The sequence below is a fragment of the Lampetra fluviatilis genome, chromosome 41 (assembly GCF_964198595.1).
Source record: "Lampetra fluviatilis chromosome 41, kcLamFluv1.1, whole genome shotgun sequence".
Classification (NCBI taxonomy): Eukaryota; Metazoa; Chordata; class Hyperoartia; order Petromyzontiformes; family Petromyzontidae; genus Lampetra; species Lampetra fluviatilis.
In genome coordinates this window covers 3282785-3302810 of record NC_136315.1, presented here as the reverse complement: position 1 = coordinate 3302810, position 20026 = coordinate 3282785, and the positions used below count along the sequence as shown (strand labels likewise).

Sequence of the window (20026 nt, the reverse complement as noted above, 5' to 3'; positions counted from 1 at the left end):
GGGCAATGGGACGGGGGGCAGTGAAGAGTTGAGATCATCTTCTTGGTTCTTTCGGTAAAGTCACGTAGAAGTAAAATAATAAAATAATAAAAATAAAACATAATAAAATTATTATTTTATTGTTTTATTTTTATTATTTTATTAGGAGACAGAGTCTGACTCTGTCTCCTTGACCGACCTGTTCTCCACCTGAAGACGGCTGCTTGCGTTGTGGCCGAAACGTCGTGAGAATTATTTTATTATGTTTTATTTTTATTATTTTATTATTTCCCTTCTACGTGACTTTCCCGAAAGAACCAAGAAGATGAATCCCTGCAGTCACGAAAGCCTTAAATCGAAGAGTTGAGAGTTCGAGAGATAGGTGAACGGGACGAATCTCCTGCTTAAATGTCTCTTTGTATTCTTCCCCAACGACTCCGGTGACTTTTCTGTGTCATCTTTTACAGAGCTTCGCGTTCAACTGGGACCCAAAGCTCACGGGGGGTGGAGGGGGGGGGGCTCAAATAGAAACCTTTTGCGAGGAATCTGCATTAACACACGTACTTGTGGTGAACATGCAAACAAAACATGCTCTGATAATATTTGAAACTGATTGGTCCCCACCAGAGGCAGCAGCCTTCTTTAGGACCTAGTCTCACCAGTGAGACACGTACTTCTTAGTTTGTTTTTCAACGGTACGGAAGTTCACCAGCATTGACTCAAGCACGCCGACTGGCTGGGGTGAATATAGCGCATCTAGCGGCTGCGGTGGGTGCACGTGCTTCGAAACGCAACAACCGGCGAGAATCGATTCTCACGCGCGCGGTTCAACGTAGCGAGCGTCGTGACGGCCGCGTCCGGCACCTGAGCCGTCAAACATCGCCTCGCCTTGACCTCGTGCGGCTTAATCTACTTGCAACTGCTTTGTCCACATCTGAGCGAGTAGTTGTGCACGTGTCTGGGCGTGGCTTAAGTGTTTGGGCCCGCCCCTTTCTGGTTAGCTCCACCCCCCTCCCCCCCACGTCAAGATCTTAAAGACCAATCAGGGCAGCGCGTGACAACGAATCGCGTGACTTCGGATCGACGCCTGAGAGTGGAGTATCGACCGCAGTTTTCAGTTAAATCATCGAAACGCAAATTAAACATGGGCACGTCAATACAACTACTTGGTTTTCACGAAACCTACGTGTTTATTAACATTATAAATGTTTTGACGGTTGAGAGCCAAAAGGGTGCAAGGCTGCAGGAAAGGTGAAGAGAACCACTGCTCGACCGAGATTAGCAACCAGGGTTGCACAATTGCTCGCAACCGGTTGCAGAGACGTCCACGTACAAACGAGTCGGTTGCATGCAACCAAGTTGGTGTGGTTAGAGCTACCACCCTGTTGGATACTGACTCGGTGGGACGGTCTGGGAATCGGCATCTGCGTTCGGGTGGCAGGAATTGGCTTGTATAGGAACGCCTCTACTTACGAACATTCGACTTACGAACTTGAGAGACACAACCAAACCTGGTCCGTATGTCCAAGTTGCCTGTTCGGACCGAGAGTCGTAAGTTCAACCATCGCGCAATAGATGGCGGTGGTGGCATCTACATCTGCAGAACGTGAAGAACCAGTGGCATCTACATCTGCAGAACGTGAAGAACCAGTGGCAGCTACATCTGCAGAATGTGAAGAACCAGTGGCATCTACATCTGCAGAATGTGAAGAGCCAGTGGCATCTACATCTGTAGAACCTGAAGAACCAGTGGCATCTACATCTGCAGAACGTGAAGAACCAGTGGCATCTACATCTGCAGAATGTGAATAACCAATGGCATCTACTTTTGTAGAACGTGAAGAACCAGTGGCATCTACATCTGCAGAATGTGAAGAACCAGTGGCATCTACATCTGCAGAATGTGAAGAACCAGTGGCATCTACATCTGCAGAACGTGAAGAACCAGTGGCATCTACATCTGTAGAACCTGAAGAACCAGTGGCATCTACATCTGCAGAACGTGAAGAACCAGTGGCATCTACATCTGCAGAATGTGAAGAACCAATGGCATCTACTTTTGTAGAACGTGAAGAACCAGTGGCATCTACATCTGCAGAATGTGAAGAACCAGTGGCATCTACATCTGCAGAATGTGAAGAACCAGTGGCATCTACATCTGCAGAATGTGAAGAACCAATGGCATCTACTTTTGTAGAACGTGAAGAACCAGTGGCATCTACATCTGCAGAATGTGAAGAACCAGTGGCATCTACATCTGCAGAACGTGAAGAACCAGTGGCATCTACATCTGCAGAATGTGAAGAACCAGTGGCATCTACATCTGCAGAATGTGAAGAACCAGTGGCATCGACATCTGCAGAACGTGAAGAACCAGTGGCATCTACATCTACAGGAGATTATACAACTTTTATAACCATTCCCCGTGTGTGGTATACACTCCATGCAACGTGTTTGGAATCGACAGGAGTAAAGTTGGACTTACGAACAAATCTACTTTCGAACAGACCTCTGAAATCTAACTCGTTCATAAGTATCGACGTTGAGTTGAACCTCGATCTTCGGCTACCGCACGGTTTGGATGATAGACCTCGGTGCTTTGGTGTACGGGGGTGGCGGTGGTGGGGGGGGGTATCATATGACATCTCTAAGTGTGGAATAAATTCTCATCGGGGTTTTATAATCGACGGTTCGTTTTGCCCCCGAACTCTGGAGCTCTGCCGGGATGGGTGACATCGGGAGCTGCGTGCCAGAGCCACCTGCATGGAGGAGGCCGTCGCCTCCACGACCCTACCAGATGTACCCCCCCTCGTCGCCCGCCTCCAGGTCCTCCTCCTCCTCGTCCTCGTCATCCCCGTGCTCCTCGTCCCCCCTCTTCGTAGCGCCCGCCGCCGCATCGTCGTCCACCTCGTCCTCCTCCTGGTCATCGTCGTCCCCGCCTCCCGTGGGCCAGATCTGGGTGCCGGCGCTGCCCCAGTCTCCGGACGCATCGCCGTCTGAGCGGGGTCACGAGGTCACGGGGTCACGGGTTTGTGTGTGCGTGTTGGACTTCTTTCGCACCGTACGGAGCCGACTGTGCTAATCGGAGGTGCGGGGGAAGGACGACAAACTCGACACAGAAATTAAACTGAGCAGGGTCGTGGGGTCGCAGGATAACGGAGATCACTGGGGTCACGGTGAACCTGGCGCCGCGACTCCAAGTGGGGGGGAGGGTGTGGGGGTAAGTGGGGGGTGTTGGGGTGGGGGTAGGGGAGGGGGTGGGGTGGGGGTGGGGGTGTGGGGGTGAGTGGGGGGGGGGTGCGGGGGTGAGTGGGGGGGGTGTGGGGGTGAGTGGGGGGGGGTGTGGGGGTGAGTGGGGGGGGGGGGTGAGTGGGGGGGGGTGCTCACCGCAGTCTGGGGTTCCGTGTGTGCGTGACCCCACCACCTCCTGGCCGAAGCGGTCCACGCACCAGCAGAGGCGCGCCGTGGCGCCAGCGCACTGCGCCGGGCGGTAGTAGCCATCCTCGTCGCAGCTCGGGGTGTGCAGCACTGCACGCGCACAACGCACGTGCAAAGCAAAGACAAAGGTCCCCCGGCCAGCCTTAACAGACTGTTGGAGCAAGTGCTGCTAGTGAGTGGCAACCGGTGAAGGCCGACACGGCACGCGAGGGGGGTGGGTTTTGCACCACCACCACCACTCACCGCCGCACTCACCGTCGCACTCACCACCACCACTCACCGCCGCACTCACCACTACACTCACCACCACACTCACTCACCGCCGCACTCACCACCACACTCACCACCACACTCACCACCACACTCACCACCACACTCACCACCACACTCACCACCACCACTCACCGCCACTACTCACCACCACACTCACCACTACACTTACCACCACTACTCACCACCACACTCACCACTACACTCACCACCACACTCACCACCACACTCATCACCACACTCATCACCACACTCACCACCACACTCACCACCACACTCACCACCACACTCACCACCACACTCACTCACCGCCGCACTCACCACCACACTCACCACCACACTCACCACCACACTCACCACCACCACTCACCGCCACTACTCACCACCACACTCACCACTACACTTACCACCACTACTCACCACCACACTCACCACTACACTCACCACCACACTCATCACCACACTCATCACCACACTCACCACCACACTCACCACCACACTCACCACCACACTCACCACCACACTCACCACCACACTCACTCACCACCACACTCACCACCACACTCACCACCACACACAGTCGCACGCCACCACGAGTGCCACCACCATCACCACCACCTTTACCACCGCCGCCACCACTATCACCACCATCACCACCACCATCACTACCACCTTTACCACCACCACCGCCGCCACCATTATCACCACCATCACCACCACCACCTTTACCACCACCTTTACCACCATCACTACCACCATCACTACCACCATCACCACCATCACTACCACCATCACCACCACCACCATCACCACCACCACCAGCAGCTGCCGCGTGGAGCACTCCCCTTACCCAGCAGCGTCTGTCCAGGCTGCTCCTGCTGGAGGCGCTCCACTTCGGCCAGACACGGGGGCTCTGCAGAGAGACGATGGCGAAGGTCGTGATGGTGATGATGGTAATGATGATGGTGGTGGTGGTGTCGGTGATTACAATGACGGTGGTGGTGACAACGATTGTGGTGATGACAGTGCTGGTGATGAAGATGACGATCTATGAGACTTCCTGTTCAACTCCAGCTGCCCTCATATCCGTGTGTCTCCATATCTGTATGTGTCCGCGTGTCCGCGTGTCCGCGTGTCCGCGTGTCCCCGTGTTTTCATGTCCACGTGTCCACGTGTCCACGTGTCCCCGTGGGAACCCCGACACGGGCGGCACGTGGACACCACCCACAGGGCTACACAGACGGGTTCGTGATCCCCGTCATGGTCACACCGCCAATGTGCGAGCTCCTCAACACGGACCCCCCCCCCCCCTGTCTCCAAGTCCCTCTGTCCAGGCCAGAACGTTACTCGACATCACCATGATCATCACCATCATCATCATCACCACCATCACCATCGTCATCGTCGTCAGCCACGATCAATCCACTGCCAAACAAAGGACTCCCTCCCAAAGCCGCCGCAAAACCTCTCAGGATCTCGCCCCGGTACGATCTGCACAGTTCAGGAGACGATGAGACGAGTGATGAGACGAGTGATGAGGTGAGGCTTGACGAGGTTGACCGACACCAACCCCCCAGCCCTCCCCTCTCCCCCCACCCCAGGTCCCCACCTCCTTCCTCCCGCACCTCCAATTAGCACGGTTGGCTACACACGGCGCGAAAGAAGTTCAACAACAACCGCCGTTCGCCACGAAGTGGTGGTGACGTCACCACAACGCTTGTGCCAGGCTATGTGCACCTCGAGGCCACGACCGAAGTTCAACAAAGATCCAAAGATCCCCCGTATAGCCTTAACAGACTGTAGGGGCAAGTGCTGTTAGCGAGCACCTACGAACGCCGGAACGGTACACAAGGGGATGGATGGCCAGCACCACGCCCGACCGCCTTTGTCTCCCTAGTGGCAATGTTTACACACCACACCAGGTACTCATTTGAGGCTGAGTCGACCTAGGGGAGGCCCGGGACCGGTTCAGATAATCGTCACTGGGTGTTGGCCGTGAGCGGGAATCGAACTCGTGTTCATAGCGCAGCGTAGCGCTAACCGCTGCACCACCGCTCCCCCCCACCCCCCTACCCCCCCGCCCCCCCCCCTGCACTCACTGGGCCGCTGGTAGCAGGAGCACCACTGCGCCGCCTGCAGCTCTGCGCGCTCTCCGGGCGAGGCGCAGGAGCGCAGGAAGGGCCGGATGCAGTGCTCGTACTTGTCCTGGTAGATGCCGCTCAGCTCGGCCGCGTCCAGGCGCCGGTCCGCGTTGCCGTCCAGCCGCTCGAACATCCAACCCACGGGGCCCGCGCAGGGCGGAGGGGCGGCGGTGGCGGCACCCCCGGCACCCCCGGGGCCCCCGGGGTCCGCGGCGGGCACGGCACCGCGCGCCGCGCGCCCGTCCCCGTAGAGAACTCCGAACCAGTCCTTGAGACGGCCCGAGACGTCCAGGAGGTCCTCCTGCGTACACACCTCTGTGGGGGGAGGGGGGGGGGCACAAGGAGGGAAGGGGGATGTGGGGGGGGGGGCACGAGGGGCAGTGGTGGATGTTAAACGTTCCCAAAGAGGGGGTCGGGGTAGCAGTCCTGAAATAAATATAAACTCTTTAAACGGGGCCCCAACACGAACAACATTTAGAAACGTTCAATGTATCGTCTCTGGTACATCATAAAATATCAATGTTGGGGGTCTCAAACAGGGGGCAAGATTGCATCCATGGCCCACCTACCCCGAATCCGCGTGAGTCTATGTGTCTCTGTGTGATGAGTCTATGTGTCTCTGTGTGATGAGTCTATGGGTCCCTGTGTGATGAGTCTATGTGTCTCTGTGTGGTGAGTCTATGGGTCTCTGTGTGATGAGTCTATGGGTCTCCGTGTGATGAGTCTACGGGTCTCTGTGTGATGAGTCTGGGTCTCTGCGTGATGAGTCTATGTGTCTCTGTGTAATGACTCTATGTGTCTCTGTGTGATGAGTCTATGGGTTTCTGTGTGATGAGTCTATGTGTCTCTGTGTGATGAGTCTATGTGTCTCTGTGTGATGAGTCTATGTGTCTCTGTGTGATGAGTCTATGGGTCTCCGTGTGATGAGTCTATGGGTCTCTGTGTGATGAGTCTGGGTCTCTGCGTGATGAGTCTATGTGTATCTGTGTAATGACTCTATGTGTCTCTGTGTGATGAGTCTATGGGTCTCTGTGTGATGTGTCTATGGGTCTCTGTGTGATGAGTCTATGGGTCTCTGTGTGATGAGTCTGGGTCTCTGCGTGATGAGTCTATGTGTCTCTGTGTAATGACTCTATGTGTCTCTGTGTGATGAGTCTATGGGTCTCTGTGTGATGAGTCTATGGATCTCTGTGTGATGAGTCTATGGGTCTCTGTGTGATGTGTCTATGGGTCTCTGTGTCATGGGTCTCTGTGTGATGAGTCTATGGGTCTCTGTGTGATGGGTCTCTGTGTGATGAGTTTATGGGTCTCTGTGTGATGAGTCTATGGGTCTCTACGTGATGAGTCTATGGGTCTCTATGTCATGGGTCTCTGTGTGATGAGTCTATGGGTCTCTGTGTGGCGAGTCTATGGGTCTCTGTGTGTCAAATCTGTGTGGTGAGTCTGTGGGTCTCTGTGTAAGGAGGTGAGGTGTGCTGAGGCGTGGGGTAACGAGGTGAGGAAGGCGAGAGGGTGTGAGGGCTGCATGGGTAAGGCGGTGAGGGATGAGGGACGAGGTGTGTAACGGTGAGGAGGTGAGGAATGAAGATGTGAGCGGCGGTGAGGAGGTGCCCCCTCACCATCGTGTGTGATGTCCTTGGTGCTGTCGGACGCGGGGACACACGGACACCGTCCGGGGCAGCGCATCGCTAGACGCTTCCCCGCCAGGCACGCCTGGTGCTGCATCTTGCACTGCGCGGACACGGGGTCACGGGGTCACGCGGTCACGGGGACACACGGGATATGGGGTCACGTGGACACACGGGGATATGGGGTCACGGGGATGCGGGGATATGGGGTCACGGGTCACACGGGATATGGGGTCACGTGGACACACGGGGATATGGGGTCACGGGTCACACGGGATATGGGGTCACGGGTCACGCGGGGATATGGGGTCACGTGGACACACGGGATACGGGGTCACGTGGACACACGGGGATACGGGGTCACGGGTCACACGGGGATATATGGGTCACGTGGACACACGGGATATGGGGTCACGTGGACACACGGGATATGGGGTCACGTGGACACACGGGGATATGGGGTCACGGGGATGCGGGGATATGGGGTCACGGGTCACACGGGATATGGGGTCACGTGGACACACGGGATATGGGGTCACGGGTCACACGGGGATACGGGGTCACGTGGACACACGGGGATATGGGGTCACGGGGATGCGGGGATATGGGGTCACGGGTCACACGGGATATGGGGTCACGTGGACACACGGGATATGGGGTCACGGGTCACACGGGGATACGGGGTCACGGGGACACACGGGGATATGGGGTCACGGGGATGCGGGGATATGGGGTCACGGGTCACACGGGATATGGGGTCACGTGGACACACGGGGATATGGGGTCACGGGTCACACGGGATATGGGGTCACGGGTCACACGGGGATATGGGGTCACGTGGACACACGGGATACGGGGTCACGTGGACACACGGGGATACGGGGTCACGGGTCACACGGGGATATGGGGTCACGTGGACACACGGGGATATGGGGTCACGTGGACACACGGGATATGGGGTCACGTGGACACACGGGATATGGGGTCACGTGGACACACGGGGATATGGGGTCACGGGGATGCGGGGATATGGGGTCACGGGTCACACGGGATATGGGGTCACGTGGACACACGGGATATGGGGTCACGGGTCACACGGGGATACGGGGTCACGGGGACACACGGGGATATGGGGTCACGGGGACACACGGTGGGGGGCGTGGGGGGGGGTGACACGGGGACATAGCAAATGACCCCCCCCCCCCCCCTTCCCGTGCAAACCGTGCCCTGGGGAGGAGAGCACCTTGGAGGAGTAGGAGTGCCCGTCGGAGGCACAGACGGGGTCTCGGGGTCCGTGGGGGCATGGGGGGCACTGCTTGCGCCCAGGGGCCCCCCCTCCCTGCACCACTCCCTCGGCCGGTCTCTTAGTGGCACCGTGCTTGCCGCTGAGGGCACACAGACCGCAATCGTCGTCATCGTCATCATCAGCAATATCATCTGAAGTGTCACTGTGTTCTCACTGCGAGGGTGGTGTCAGTGTGTGGTGTCTGTGTGTGGTGTCTGTGTGTGTGTGTGGTGTGTGTGTGTGTGGTGTCTGTGGTGTCTGTGTGTGGTGTCAGTGTGTGTGTCAGTGTACAGTGTCAGCGTGTGGTGTCAGTGTGTGTGTGGTGTCTGTGTGTGTGGTATCTGTGTGTGTGTGGTGTGTGTGGTGTGTGTGTGTCAGTGTGTGTGGTGTCAGTGTGCGGTGTCTGTGTGTGTGTGTGTCAGTGTGTGTGTGGTATCTGTGTGTGTGTGGTGTGTGTGGTATCTGTGTTTGTGTGGTGTCTGTGTGTGTGTCAGTGTGCAGTGTCAGTGTGTGGTGTGCGGTGTCAGTGTGCAGTGTCAGTGTGTGGTGTGTGTGGTGTCTGTGTGTGTGTGGTGTCAGTGTGTGGTGTCAGTGTGTGTGGTGTCAGTGTGTGTGGTGTCTGTGTGTGTGTGGTGTCAGTGTGCAGTGTCAGTGTGTGGTGTCTGTGTGTGTGTGGTGTCAGTGTGTGTGGTGTCAGTGTGTGTGGTGTCAGTGTGTGTGGTGTCAGTGTGTGTGGTGTCAGTGTGTGTGGTGTCTGTGTGTGGTGTCAGTGTGTGGTTTCTGTGTGTGTGTCAGAGTGTGTGTGTGTGTGTGGTGTGTGGTGTCTCTGTGTGTGTGTGTCAGTGTGTGTGTCAGCGTGCAGTGTCAGTGTGCAGTGTCAGTGTGTGTGTGGTGTCAGTGTGTGTGTGTCAGTGTGTGGTGTGCGGTGTCAGCGTGCGGTGTCCGTGTGCGGTGCCCCTACCCGCCGCCACCGCCACGCCGTGGCTCCGGGGCCGCGACGCACGTGGCCGCGTCGCGGCCCCGTCGCACGCAGCGTCGGTGCGGCCCGCAGCGCACGTCACGACACGGGTCCCAGCCGCCTGCAGTCACACACAGTCACACACAGTCACAGTCACACACAGTCACACACAGTCACACACAGCCACATACAGTCACACACAGTCACACACAGTAACACACAGTCACACACAGTCACAGTCACACACAGTCACACAGTCAGTCACACACAATCACACACAGTCACACACAGCCACAGCCACACACAGTCACACACAGTCACACACAGTCACACACAGCCATAGTGACAGACAAGACAGAGACCCCCCATATAGCCCGCAGCGCATGTCCCGACACGGGTCCCAGCCGGCTGTACTCACGGGCACAGTCACGGGCACAGTCACAAAGACAAAGATAAAGATCACCCATACAGCCTTCACACACTGTAGGGGCAAGCGCTGTGAGCGAGCACCTATGAAGGGCGGGACAGCACACGAGGGGGGGGTGGCCAGCGCCACGCCCGGCCGCCTTTGTCTCCCCAGTGGCGATGTTTACACATCGCACCCAGGTAGTAATGTTGAGGCTGAGTCGACCTAGGCGAGGCCTAGGACAAGTTCAGATACTGGTGTTGGTTGTGAGCGGGAATCGAACCCGGGTCGCCATGGTTCGTAGCGCAGCGCGCTAACCGTCGCACCGCCGCTCCCCACAACAGGCACACACACTCACACACACAGTCACACTATGGTCACAGTCACACAGGCGTGGTCACACACAGTCACACTACAGTCGGAAGGCATCGTTACGCACAAAGCCGTTGCTCTACAATCACCACGTGCCATACATTCACAAACAGTCACAGCCACGGATTGTTTCCGCATCGTTGACGTTTGCCCATTGCACGTTGCAATGCACGTTACGAACTATGGCAGGAAGAGCGGAGAAGCCGGAGGAAACTCGTTCAGAAGAGGGGGTATAAGGTGGTGCAAACTGCGCACAGAGAGGCACCCGCAAAGGGAATCGACCCCGCGTCTCACCGGAGGCCCCTTGAGCCTTCGTCTGGTCCCAAGACTTGAAGGAATCATCCTTCGCACGCACGCACGCAGAGACACAAAGATAAAGATCCCACCTTCTCCTCCCCGTATAGCACCAACAGACTGTTGGGGCAAGTGCTGGTAGCGAGCACCTATGAAGGCCGGCACGGCACACGAGGGGGTAGGTGGCCAACACCACGCCAGGCCGCCTTTGTCTCGCCAGTGCTGATGTTTGCACATTGCGCCAGATACTCATTTGAGGCTGAGTCGACCTAGGGGCGGCTCAGGACCCGTTCAGGTAAACAGGTCACCAGTATTGACCGTGAGCGCGAATCGGATTCGAGTCGAACCACTACGCACACACACACGCAGCCACAGTTACACACACACACACACGCAGCCACAGTTACACACACACACACGCAACCACAGTTACACACACACACGCAACCACAGTTACACACACACACACACGCAGCTACAGTTACACACACACACACGCAGCTACAGTTACACACACACACACGCAGCCACAGTTACACGCACACACACACGCAGCCACAGTTACACACACACACACGCAACCACAGTTACACACACACACACACGCAGCTACAGTTACACACACACACACGCAACCACAGTTACACACACACACACGCAACCACAGTTACACACACACACACGCAACCACAGTTACACACACACACACACGCAACCACAGTTACACACACACACACGCAACCACAGTTACACACACACACACACACGCAACCACAGTTACACACACACACACACACGCAGCCACAGTTACACACACACACACGCAACCACAGTTACACACACACACACACGCAGCCACAGTTACACGCACACACACACGCAGCCACAGTTACACACACACACACGCAGCCACAGTTACACACACACACACACGCAGCTACAGTTACACACACACACACGCAACCACAGTTACACACACACACACACGCAACCACAGTTACACACACACACACACGCAACCACAGTTACACACACACACACACGCAACCACAGTTACACACACACACACAACCACAGTTACACACACACACACGCAACCACAGTTACACACACACACACACGCAGCTACAGTTACACACACACACACACAGGACGCGTGTGACTTGGTAATCCGTGTGACGAATCTTAATTGGGTATCTGATTACGTGTCTAATTGGATGCCTAATTAATCGGTTGTCTATTTCGATGCCTACTCATGTACGTATCGTCAACTTCTTCCGCACCGCACGTAGCAAACCGTGCTCAACGGAGGCGCGGCATGTTGCGTCTCATTGAGTGTATAATTGGATGTCTTAATTGTAAGACATGTGCAGTAAAAGCAAGGAATAAATTATACACCAACCTCAACCTCCTGGGTAGCGTACAGCGTGGGGGGGGAGGGGTGGGGGGTTGGGTTAGAGGAATCACACAAAATCACTGTCCAATTACCATTGCAATCAAAATCACACATTTTCAAGGCCCATACTGGATGAAGATCTCCTAAAGACGTCGCCATCAGTCACTACAATCCACGCCGCTCCTGATATCACGGCTCCATCTCCAGCGGCGGTCGTCCCCTCTTGAGCGCGTCGCCCTCCTCACTCGAGGTTTTTGACGGTTCGAATACAGCGGCCGCCCTGATGAATACTGCGGCGTGTATTAACCATACGAATCCTACGACTACCACCACCAGGCACCCGTCTCCTTCACAGTCAAAGATCCAGTGACGCCATTCGTAAGAGCAGGCCATTGTGTGCCGGAGTCATGGTCCACGTTTGCCGAATTTCCCTAAACTACGCGCGAATCGCTCAAGTGGAATCTACATCGCAATCGAGACACCTCGCTTAAAAAAAACTCGGCAGCGTCCTCCTGGAAACGAGTCACGAGACTCGTTTCACTCCGTGACTCGACTCCGCTTGCCCTGGTGCGTCACGGGTAAAGCAGTCGCTGGTCGCTTGCAACGTCACCGCCCAATGCTCATCGGAGTCTCAAGGCTCGTTTTCAAGAGGCGCCTACTACTTTGGGATGTTTGTCCAATTCCTATCGGGGGTTTATTTTTTACGTAACGCGAGTTTCCTGCTCGCCGGACCAATTAAAAAAAATCACCACGCAGACGAGGAGGTAATGATAATGATAATTAAAACGGATAATTGCGCATTCCGTCCTCGGATTCCCGTGCGCAACGCATGAAAAGCAGAAAACCAAAACAGAACCCAGGGGCAGAGGTCGCAAACGGGTTTTGATTCCTTACCCGTACCCGTACCCGGCCGCACCAGGGTCGCAAACAGGTACTCGTACCCGTACCCTACCCGATACCCGGCTACCCGTTCCCAGCCGGGTATCGGATAGGGTACGGGTACCCGATTGCGACCTCTGGGATGAAGCCATGTTGCAGGCGCGGGTGGGTTGATTCTAGGAACTTGAATTGTGAGAAGAGACACGACGTTGGGAAATGAGTGACAAACGGTTACTCACCAGTGACTCACGGCCTACCCGTACCCGTACCCGGCCGCACCAGGGTCGCAAACGGGTACCCGTACCTGTACCCGGCCGGGTACGGGTAGCCGGGTATCGGGTACCCGGTTGCGACCTCTGCCCAGGGGTAACCGACCGAACTCAAGAGGCAAGGCCACTTTAAAGAAGTGGGGTTTTTCAAAGCAGACTTTAAAAATATATCCTGACTCCGGTTGCCTGTTTTCACGTGGCAAGGCGTTCCATAGTTTGGGTGCCACGCTGAGAAAAGCCCGGTCACCAAAAACAGCACCTCCTCGACCTGGCAGTGCTAAGCAGTTGGAGATCAGTAAAAACCTTAAGGGCCTTGATGGAATACGTAGACGGATTAGTTCCTGTAAGTCACGTGGGCTGAGCCCTTTTAAAGCCGTATCGGTTAATAACAAGGGTGGCACAGTCGGGTTTTTTACAATCGGGTTTAATTGTTTTTTTATATTAAACCCGATCATCTGAGATTGGGAAAAATCCGGTTTAATTGGTTCTAATTTCGGCATCCGAGCGGAACTTCTCAACGATGGGCTTCATCCATTCCAAGCGAAGGAACTCACTGGCGCCCACAATTGTGGAGGAGAAGCTCCTCGTGTTCATCAAGACCAACCTGCCCGCCGCATTCTACGACTACCCCGTGCCCGACGGCCCCCCCGAGTACGATAGCAGCACCGACGAGGAAGCAGCCTAAGCCTTGGATCAGAGTTTCGTATTCAATAAACCAGGTTTTAATTCCCCGAAATCGGGTTTAATTGTATTAAATAAAAAAACCCGATGCCTGCCGCTGGAAAAATCAGGTTTTTTCCACCCATGGTTAATAAACGCTTTCAAGGTCCGCTGCACACAACGCATCAGCGTACTGCTCGCTGTTACTGCGCCCTCGGTGGCCACGAGGCGAGCAGTACAGCAAGTAGCGTCCACGGCTGGCGAGGCGCCGCGGGGAAGAACACGGCTGCTGTCCGTGGTGCTGAGCCGAAGCTGCGGCCGAACGAACAGAAGCAGCGAGGCAAGCAGACGGAAGCTGCGGGGATGGTGGTGGTGGTTGTTGTTAGGATGTTGGCTATGGCACTTGTGGTACTGGTGGACTACCTGAGTTTAATTTATACTGTAAAGTATTGCGATGCCTCTTCTTTAGTGGGGGCGAGGTCTTACTCAAGACATACATTTGCTAATGGTAGTGGCGGTGGTGGTGGCGGCGATGGTTGTAGTTGTAGTGGTGGCTGGTTACGGTGGTGGTGTTGTCGATTTTGTTGGTGCATCTGATAGTGGTGGCGGTTGTGGTTACTGATGGCGGTGGTAGCGGCGATGGTGGCAGTTGTGGCAGAATTCAAATGAGGCATGAGAGCGCGACAGGCGAGAGATGAATCGACGATACGGACGAGAGGAAATAGCGATGTAGCCAGGAAGAGACGGATGGCAGAGATGCATTCAGACAAGGTCAGAGGAAGAGAATTCTTATCTCAGAAGGGAGATAACAGGAGAGCAAAGGGAGTGATGTGGGGAGGGCGGATGCACGTGGGTGGATTACCTCGCCCAATGGACGCACTCTCACCCCGCGTTAAGCCACTTACGTACAATCGCTATTTTCGGCATACGTGTGGGTTAGTTAACTCAACAGACTTAATTACAGTAAACATGATTACAATGTCAAAGTTCGCAATCATGATTTGGTCTGATGGAAAGTTACATATACCCCCCCACCACCCCCCTCCCTCCCTCCCACATATACATCAGCCGGATCCGAATTAAAATCGGATGTTTGGGTTCAACCCCTACATACTTCCCCTGAATATTGTACCCCTTGAGCTTTCTGGGGCCCGAGGTAACCGCGTATCTGTTCATGCCCAGCACCAGCACTGTCAATGTCACTCCGTAACTGCGCACACGCAAGCTGAGTGTGTGTACATGGAGATGTGTGTCTGTATACTTGTGAGAGTGTGAGTGTGTTCACGTGCGTGAGATGTGTGTGAGTCTGTGCACCTGTGAGTGTGGGAGTGTGGCATGGTGCTGGTCACCCACCCACCCACCCACCCCCTCGTGTACCGTTCAGACCGTCACGTGTGCTCGTCGCCTCGTGTGTACACGATGCGTGTGCGCGGTGCGTGCGCGGTGCGTGTGCGCGCACAAAGCCGGGTGATGTAGACAAGGCCGTGCAATCGTATTCTTTCCCGGCATGCGCCAGGAAAGAACAGCGAGGGAGATGCGGGGCAGACGAGGAGACGCCGGGGGGGGAGGGTGGGGGGCGAGGAAAGAGGGAGACGTCAGGGAACAGACAGAGAAGAGACGCGGCAGGGTGGGGGAGGGAGGAGTAGTAGTAGAAGCTGAGATCAAGCAGCGTGGAGAGCAGGACGCGTGGCGAGGAGCAGAGAGCAGGGGGAGGGGAGGGGGGGCAGAGAGAGAGAGAGAAGATCGAGTAGAGGACCTTGGGAGAGTGGGGAGCGAGAGGGAGGCTGATCAGGGAGAGCAACGATAGTGGAGAGGGGAGTAAGGGAGATTTGAGAGCGAGGGTCATGGGCTCGGGTGGGCACGGAGAGCGGAGATAATAGGGGGAGTAAGGAGAGCGTGGAGAATGGGGCGAGCTGGGAGAGCGTGAAGTGGGAGGGGGGGTAGGGGCAAGAATAGTGTGGTGGTGCAGGCACGAGGGGGGGGGGCAGGGAGGGTGCGGAGTATGGGGGAGGGTGTGCTGCAACGAGGGGGGGGGGCAGGGACGAGGGAATGCAGGAACGAGGGGGTGAAGGAACCAGGGGGTGCACAGACGAGATGGGGGGGGGAGCAAGGACGAAGGGGGGGGGAAAGCAGGGACGAGGGGGGGGCAGGGAGGTTGGGGCGCCGCACGTCGTGGAATTTCCCGGGGTAGGCGAGGTCGGGGTGGGGGAGCGGCCCCCCCGCGCCCCCCCGCAGCTTCAGCGCGCGGGACTCGAGAGGAAGTCGCGATGCGACCAGCAGCAGCAGCAGGGGGAGCCCGGCACACAGCGTCTAGAGAAGGGGGGGGGGGGGCACAAAGACAAAGGTCCCCCGTATAGCCTTCAACAGACTGTTGTGGCAAGTGCTGTTAGCGAGCACCTATGAAGGCCGGCACGGCGCACGAGGTGTGGGTGGCCAGCGCCGCCTTTGTCTCCCCGGTGGCGATGTTCACTCCACACCGCACCTCTGGTTCGACCTGCGGGGAGGCCCAGGATCGGTTCAGGCGATCGTCGCCGGGTGTTTGACCGTGGGCGGAAATCGAACTCGGGTCGCCGGGTTCGTAGCGCAGCGCGCTAACCGCTACGCCACCGCTCCCCCCCACACACAGCCACGCACACGGCAGCGCCGAGATGCGTGCAGACTGCATAGAGGGGAGACACTGAGAAGGGGTGGGGGGGGGAGATGTCGGGAAAGGGAGGACCGGGAGACGCGGGGAGAGATCGGGGAGAGCAAGACAGCTCCTTACCAACACCACTCACCACCACCACTCACCACCACCACCACTCACCACCACCACTCACCACCACCACTCACCTTTTCATGCATCGCTCCTGCAGAGCGCTCCTCTCGCTCTTAGCGCAGCTCCCTCCTCCTCCTCCCGTCTCTCTCCCTCCTCCTCCCGTCTCCTCTCTCCTCTCTCTCTCCCTTTTACTCCTTATCCCCCCGTCTCCGATCTCTTCCAGTGTCTCGTTATTTTCTCCCTCCTCCCCCGTCTCTCTCCCTCTCCTCTATCTCCCCCGTTCCTCTGCCTCTCCCGTCTCTCTCACTGTCTCTCCCGTCTCTCTCACTGTCTCTCCCGCTCCTGTGTCTCTCCCGTGTCTATCTCTCTCCTGCTCCTCCTCTGTCTCTCCCGTCTCTCTCTCTCTCTCTCGCGCACTCTCCGTCTCAGCGCAGAGCCCACCGTGTGTGTGTCAACGATGCCTGGGCGCTGTCTCTCGCAGCGGAGTCGAATGTCGGAGTCGACGGATTCGATCCGGAAAAACGAACGCACGCTGCCTCTGCGGCGTGAACACACAACCAGTGTCATCATCATCCTCATCAGAACGATCATCATCAGCAGCAGCAGCACTGCCATACACGTAATCATGACACAGATCATCAGCATCATCATCAGCATCATTATCACCATCATCAGCACCATCAGCACTGCCATACACGTAATCATTACACAGATCATCAGCATCATCATCACCATCATCAGCACCATCAGCACTGCCATACACGTAATCATTACACAGATCATCAGCATCATTATCACCATCATCAGCACCATCAGCACTGCCATACACGTAATCATTACACAGATCATCAGCATCATCATCACCATCAGCATTGCCATACACGTAATCATTACACAGATCATCATCAGCATCATCATCAGCACCATAATTATCATCAGCAGCACTGCCATACACGTAATCATTACACAGATCATCAGCATCATCATCAGCATCATCATCAGCACCATTAGCAATGCCATACACGTAATCATTACACAGATCATCAGCATCATCATCAGCATCATCATCAGCACCATCAGCACTACCATACACGTAGTCATTACACGGATCAGCATCATCATCAGCAGCAGCAGCAGCAGCGTCATATACATCATCGTCCACCTAACACACATTATCATCACGACACATCATAACGATAGTAGACTGGTACAACATTATCATCATCATCACGCCGCACATAAATAACATCGTCATATGCATAATCATCATCATTACACGTGTAATCACACTCATCATCATCATCATCACGCACATTATCAAACATATCATCCCACACATCCGCATCATCAAAACAATTACACCAGCCTCATCATTAGTATTGTTATACACATCATAATCACACATCATCATCACACATCATTACACACACATCGTCATCACACACGTCGTCATCAACACACATCGTCATCATACATCGTCATCATAATTACACACACATTGTCATCATCACACGTCGTCATCATCACACGTCATCATCACACGTCGTCATCATCACACATCATCATTGCACACGTCGTCATCATCACACTCATCATTGTCAGTATCATCAGCCCTGTCATACACATCATCAATGCACACGTCATTAGCATCAACATGTTTATCACCATCACACAGATAATTATCATCATTATCCACATCTTCAACATCATCACAAACTCAACATCATCACACACATCGCCATCTGCAGTGGTGCTGGTGGTGGCCGAGCACAGTGTGGTGATGGTGGTGGTGCTGGTGGTGCTGGTAGTGGTGGTGGTGGCCGAGCACAGTGTGGTGATGGTGGTGGTGTTGGTGGTGGTGCTGGTAATGGTGGTGGTGGCTGAGCACAATGTGGTGGTGGTGGTGCTGGTGGTGGTGATGGTGGTGGTGATGGTGGTGGTGATGGTGGTGGTGGTGGTGGCTGAGCACAGTGTGGTGATGGTGGTGGTGTTGGTGGTGGTGCTGGTAATGGTGGTGGTGGCTGAGCACAGTGTGGTGGTGGTGGTGGTGGTGTTGGTGCTGGTGGTGGTGGCTGAGCACAGTGTGGTGGTGGTGGTGGTGTTGGTGCTGGTGGTGGTGGCTGAGCACAGTGTGGTGGTGGTGGTGGTGGTGTTGGTGCTGGTGGTGGTGGTGGCTGAGCACAGTGTGGTGCTGGTGGTGGTGCTGGTGGTGATGGTGGTGGTGGTGATGGTGCTGGTGATGGTGGTGCTGGTGGTAGTTCTAAGCAGTGCGGTGGCTGAGACCGCTCGAGCCCGAGTGCTCATCGCGGAGGCGAGGCTGTGAGCCTCACGAGCCATGCCCGGCAGACGGGGGGGGGGGGCTAAGGGAATAGCGAGGGGGGGGGCTGCGGAATGTCCACGTAATCGCAGCACCGCAGTGGATTCTTGAACCAACGTGTGCGGAGCTGTGAGCGTCAAGGACCCCCCCCCCCTCTCGCCTCCCCACTGCCCCCCCCCCCACCCAGCTGGGGGCCTTGGAGTCGCGGGCGGTCTTCCCCGCAGGCCCCGCTAGGCGGCGACCCCGGGCCGCAGGGGGAGCCTCCCACAGCCTCACCACGAGACCCCCTCCCCACCCCTGCTCCTCCCTCCCCTCACCCCCTTGCTCCCTCCCCTCACCCCCTGCTCCCTCCCCTCACCCCCTGCTCCCTCCTGCCTCCCCCACTGTTTGCTATTCTGAGCGCTGCTCGGCATCGTCCTGGACTCTTGACTCGGCACCTCCTCCACATCCTCCTCCTCCTCTTCTCCATTTCTCCTCTTCCACCTCCTCCTCATCCCTCTGCCTCTCTTCTCCGCTCCTCCGTCTTTCTCTCCCCTCCCCCCACGACCTCCACTCCTGTCGCTCCCGTACGCGAGGCAGTTACCTCGAGCTGACCTCGAGCTGACCTCGACCTGACCTCGAGGTTAGCTCGAGGTAACTGCGAGCGGCCGGCGATGGCGAGCCTGTGATTGGTGGGTGACTCGCTGTGACGTCAGAGCTCTGCTGCTCTCGCCTTCGAGCTCAAGGCGACGGTTGAGAGGTTGGGGGGAGGGAGGGGAGAGTGGGGGAGGGAGGGGGGAGGGGAGAGTGGGGGGGAGGGAAGGGAGAGTGGAGGGGAGGGGGGGAGGGGGGAGGGAGGGGAGAGTGGGGGGAGAGAGGGAAGAGTGGGGGGAGAGAGGGAAGAGTGGGGGGGAGGGAGAGTGGAGGGGAGGGGGGAGGGAGGGGAGAGTGGGGGGGGAGGGGAGAGTGGGGGGGGAGGGGAGAGTGGGGAGGGAGG

At 56.3% G+C, this 20026-nt stretch overlaps 1 protein-coding gene across 2 annotated transcripts; it reads right to left on the bottom strand.

Annotated features, from left to right (window-relative positions):
- Positions 1-2262: 2262 nt before the first annotated feature.
- LOC144946451 (testican-2-like) lies at positions 2263-17139 on the bottom strand. Of its 2 annotated transcripts, XM_078875335.1 has the most exons (10): positions 16808-17139; positions 16145-16285; positions 10772-10820; positions 9703-9820; positions 8700-8841; positions 7448-7559; positions 5787-6143; positions 4538-4600; positions 3367-3507; positions 2267-2975 (listed from the first exon to the last, which is right to left on the bottom strand). In XM_078875335.1, exons 1-10 carry the CDS (start codon positions 16817-16819, stop codon positions 2770-2772), a joined length of 1341 nt encoding a protein of 446 aa, XP_078731461.1. In that variant the 5' UTR covers positions 16820-17139; the 3' UTR covers positions 2267-2769. The 2 variants fall into 2 exon arrangements, with proteins under 2 accessions (XP_078731460.1, XP_078731461.1); XM_078875334.1 differs by lacking the exons at positions 16145-16285; positions 16808-17139 and having other exon boundaries at positions 2263-2975; positions 10772-11215.
- Between the last annotated feature and the right edge of the window lie 2887 nt (positions 17140-20026).

What these genes read in the sequence shown, in the direction of transcription:
- LOC144946451 (XM_078875334.1), bottom strand. Translation starts at nt 11,024, where the DNA reads ATGAGTATCTGGCGCAATGTGCAAACATCAGCACTGGCGAGACAAAGG. An exon ending in CGGCGTGGCGGTGGCGGCGG is followed by an intron (nt 8,842 to 9,702) that starts GTAGGGGCACCG and finishes GTGTGCCCTCAG; the next exon opens with CGGCAAGCACGGTGCCACTA. An exon ending in GCCTGGACAGACGCTGCTGG is followed by an intron (nt 3,508 to 4,537) that starts GTAAGGGGAGTG and finishes GTGCGCGTGCAG; the next exon opens with TGCTGCACACCCCGAGCTGC.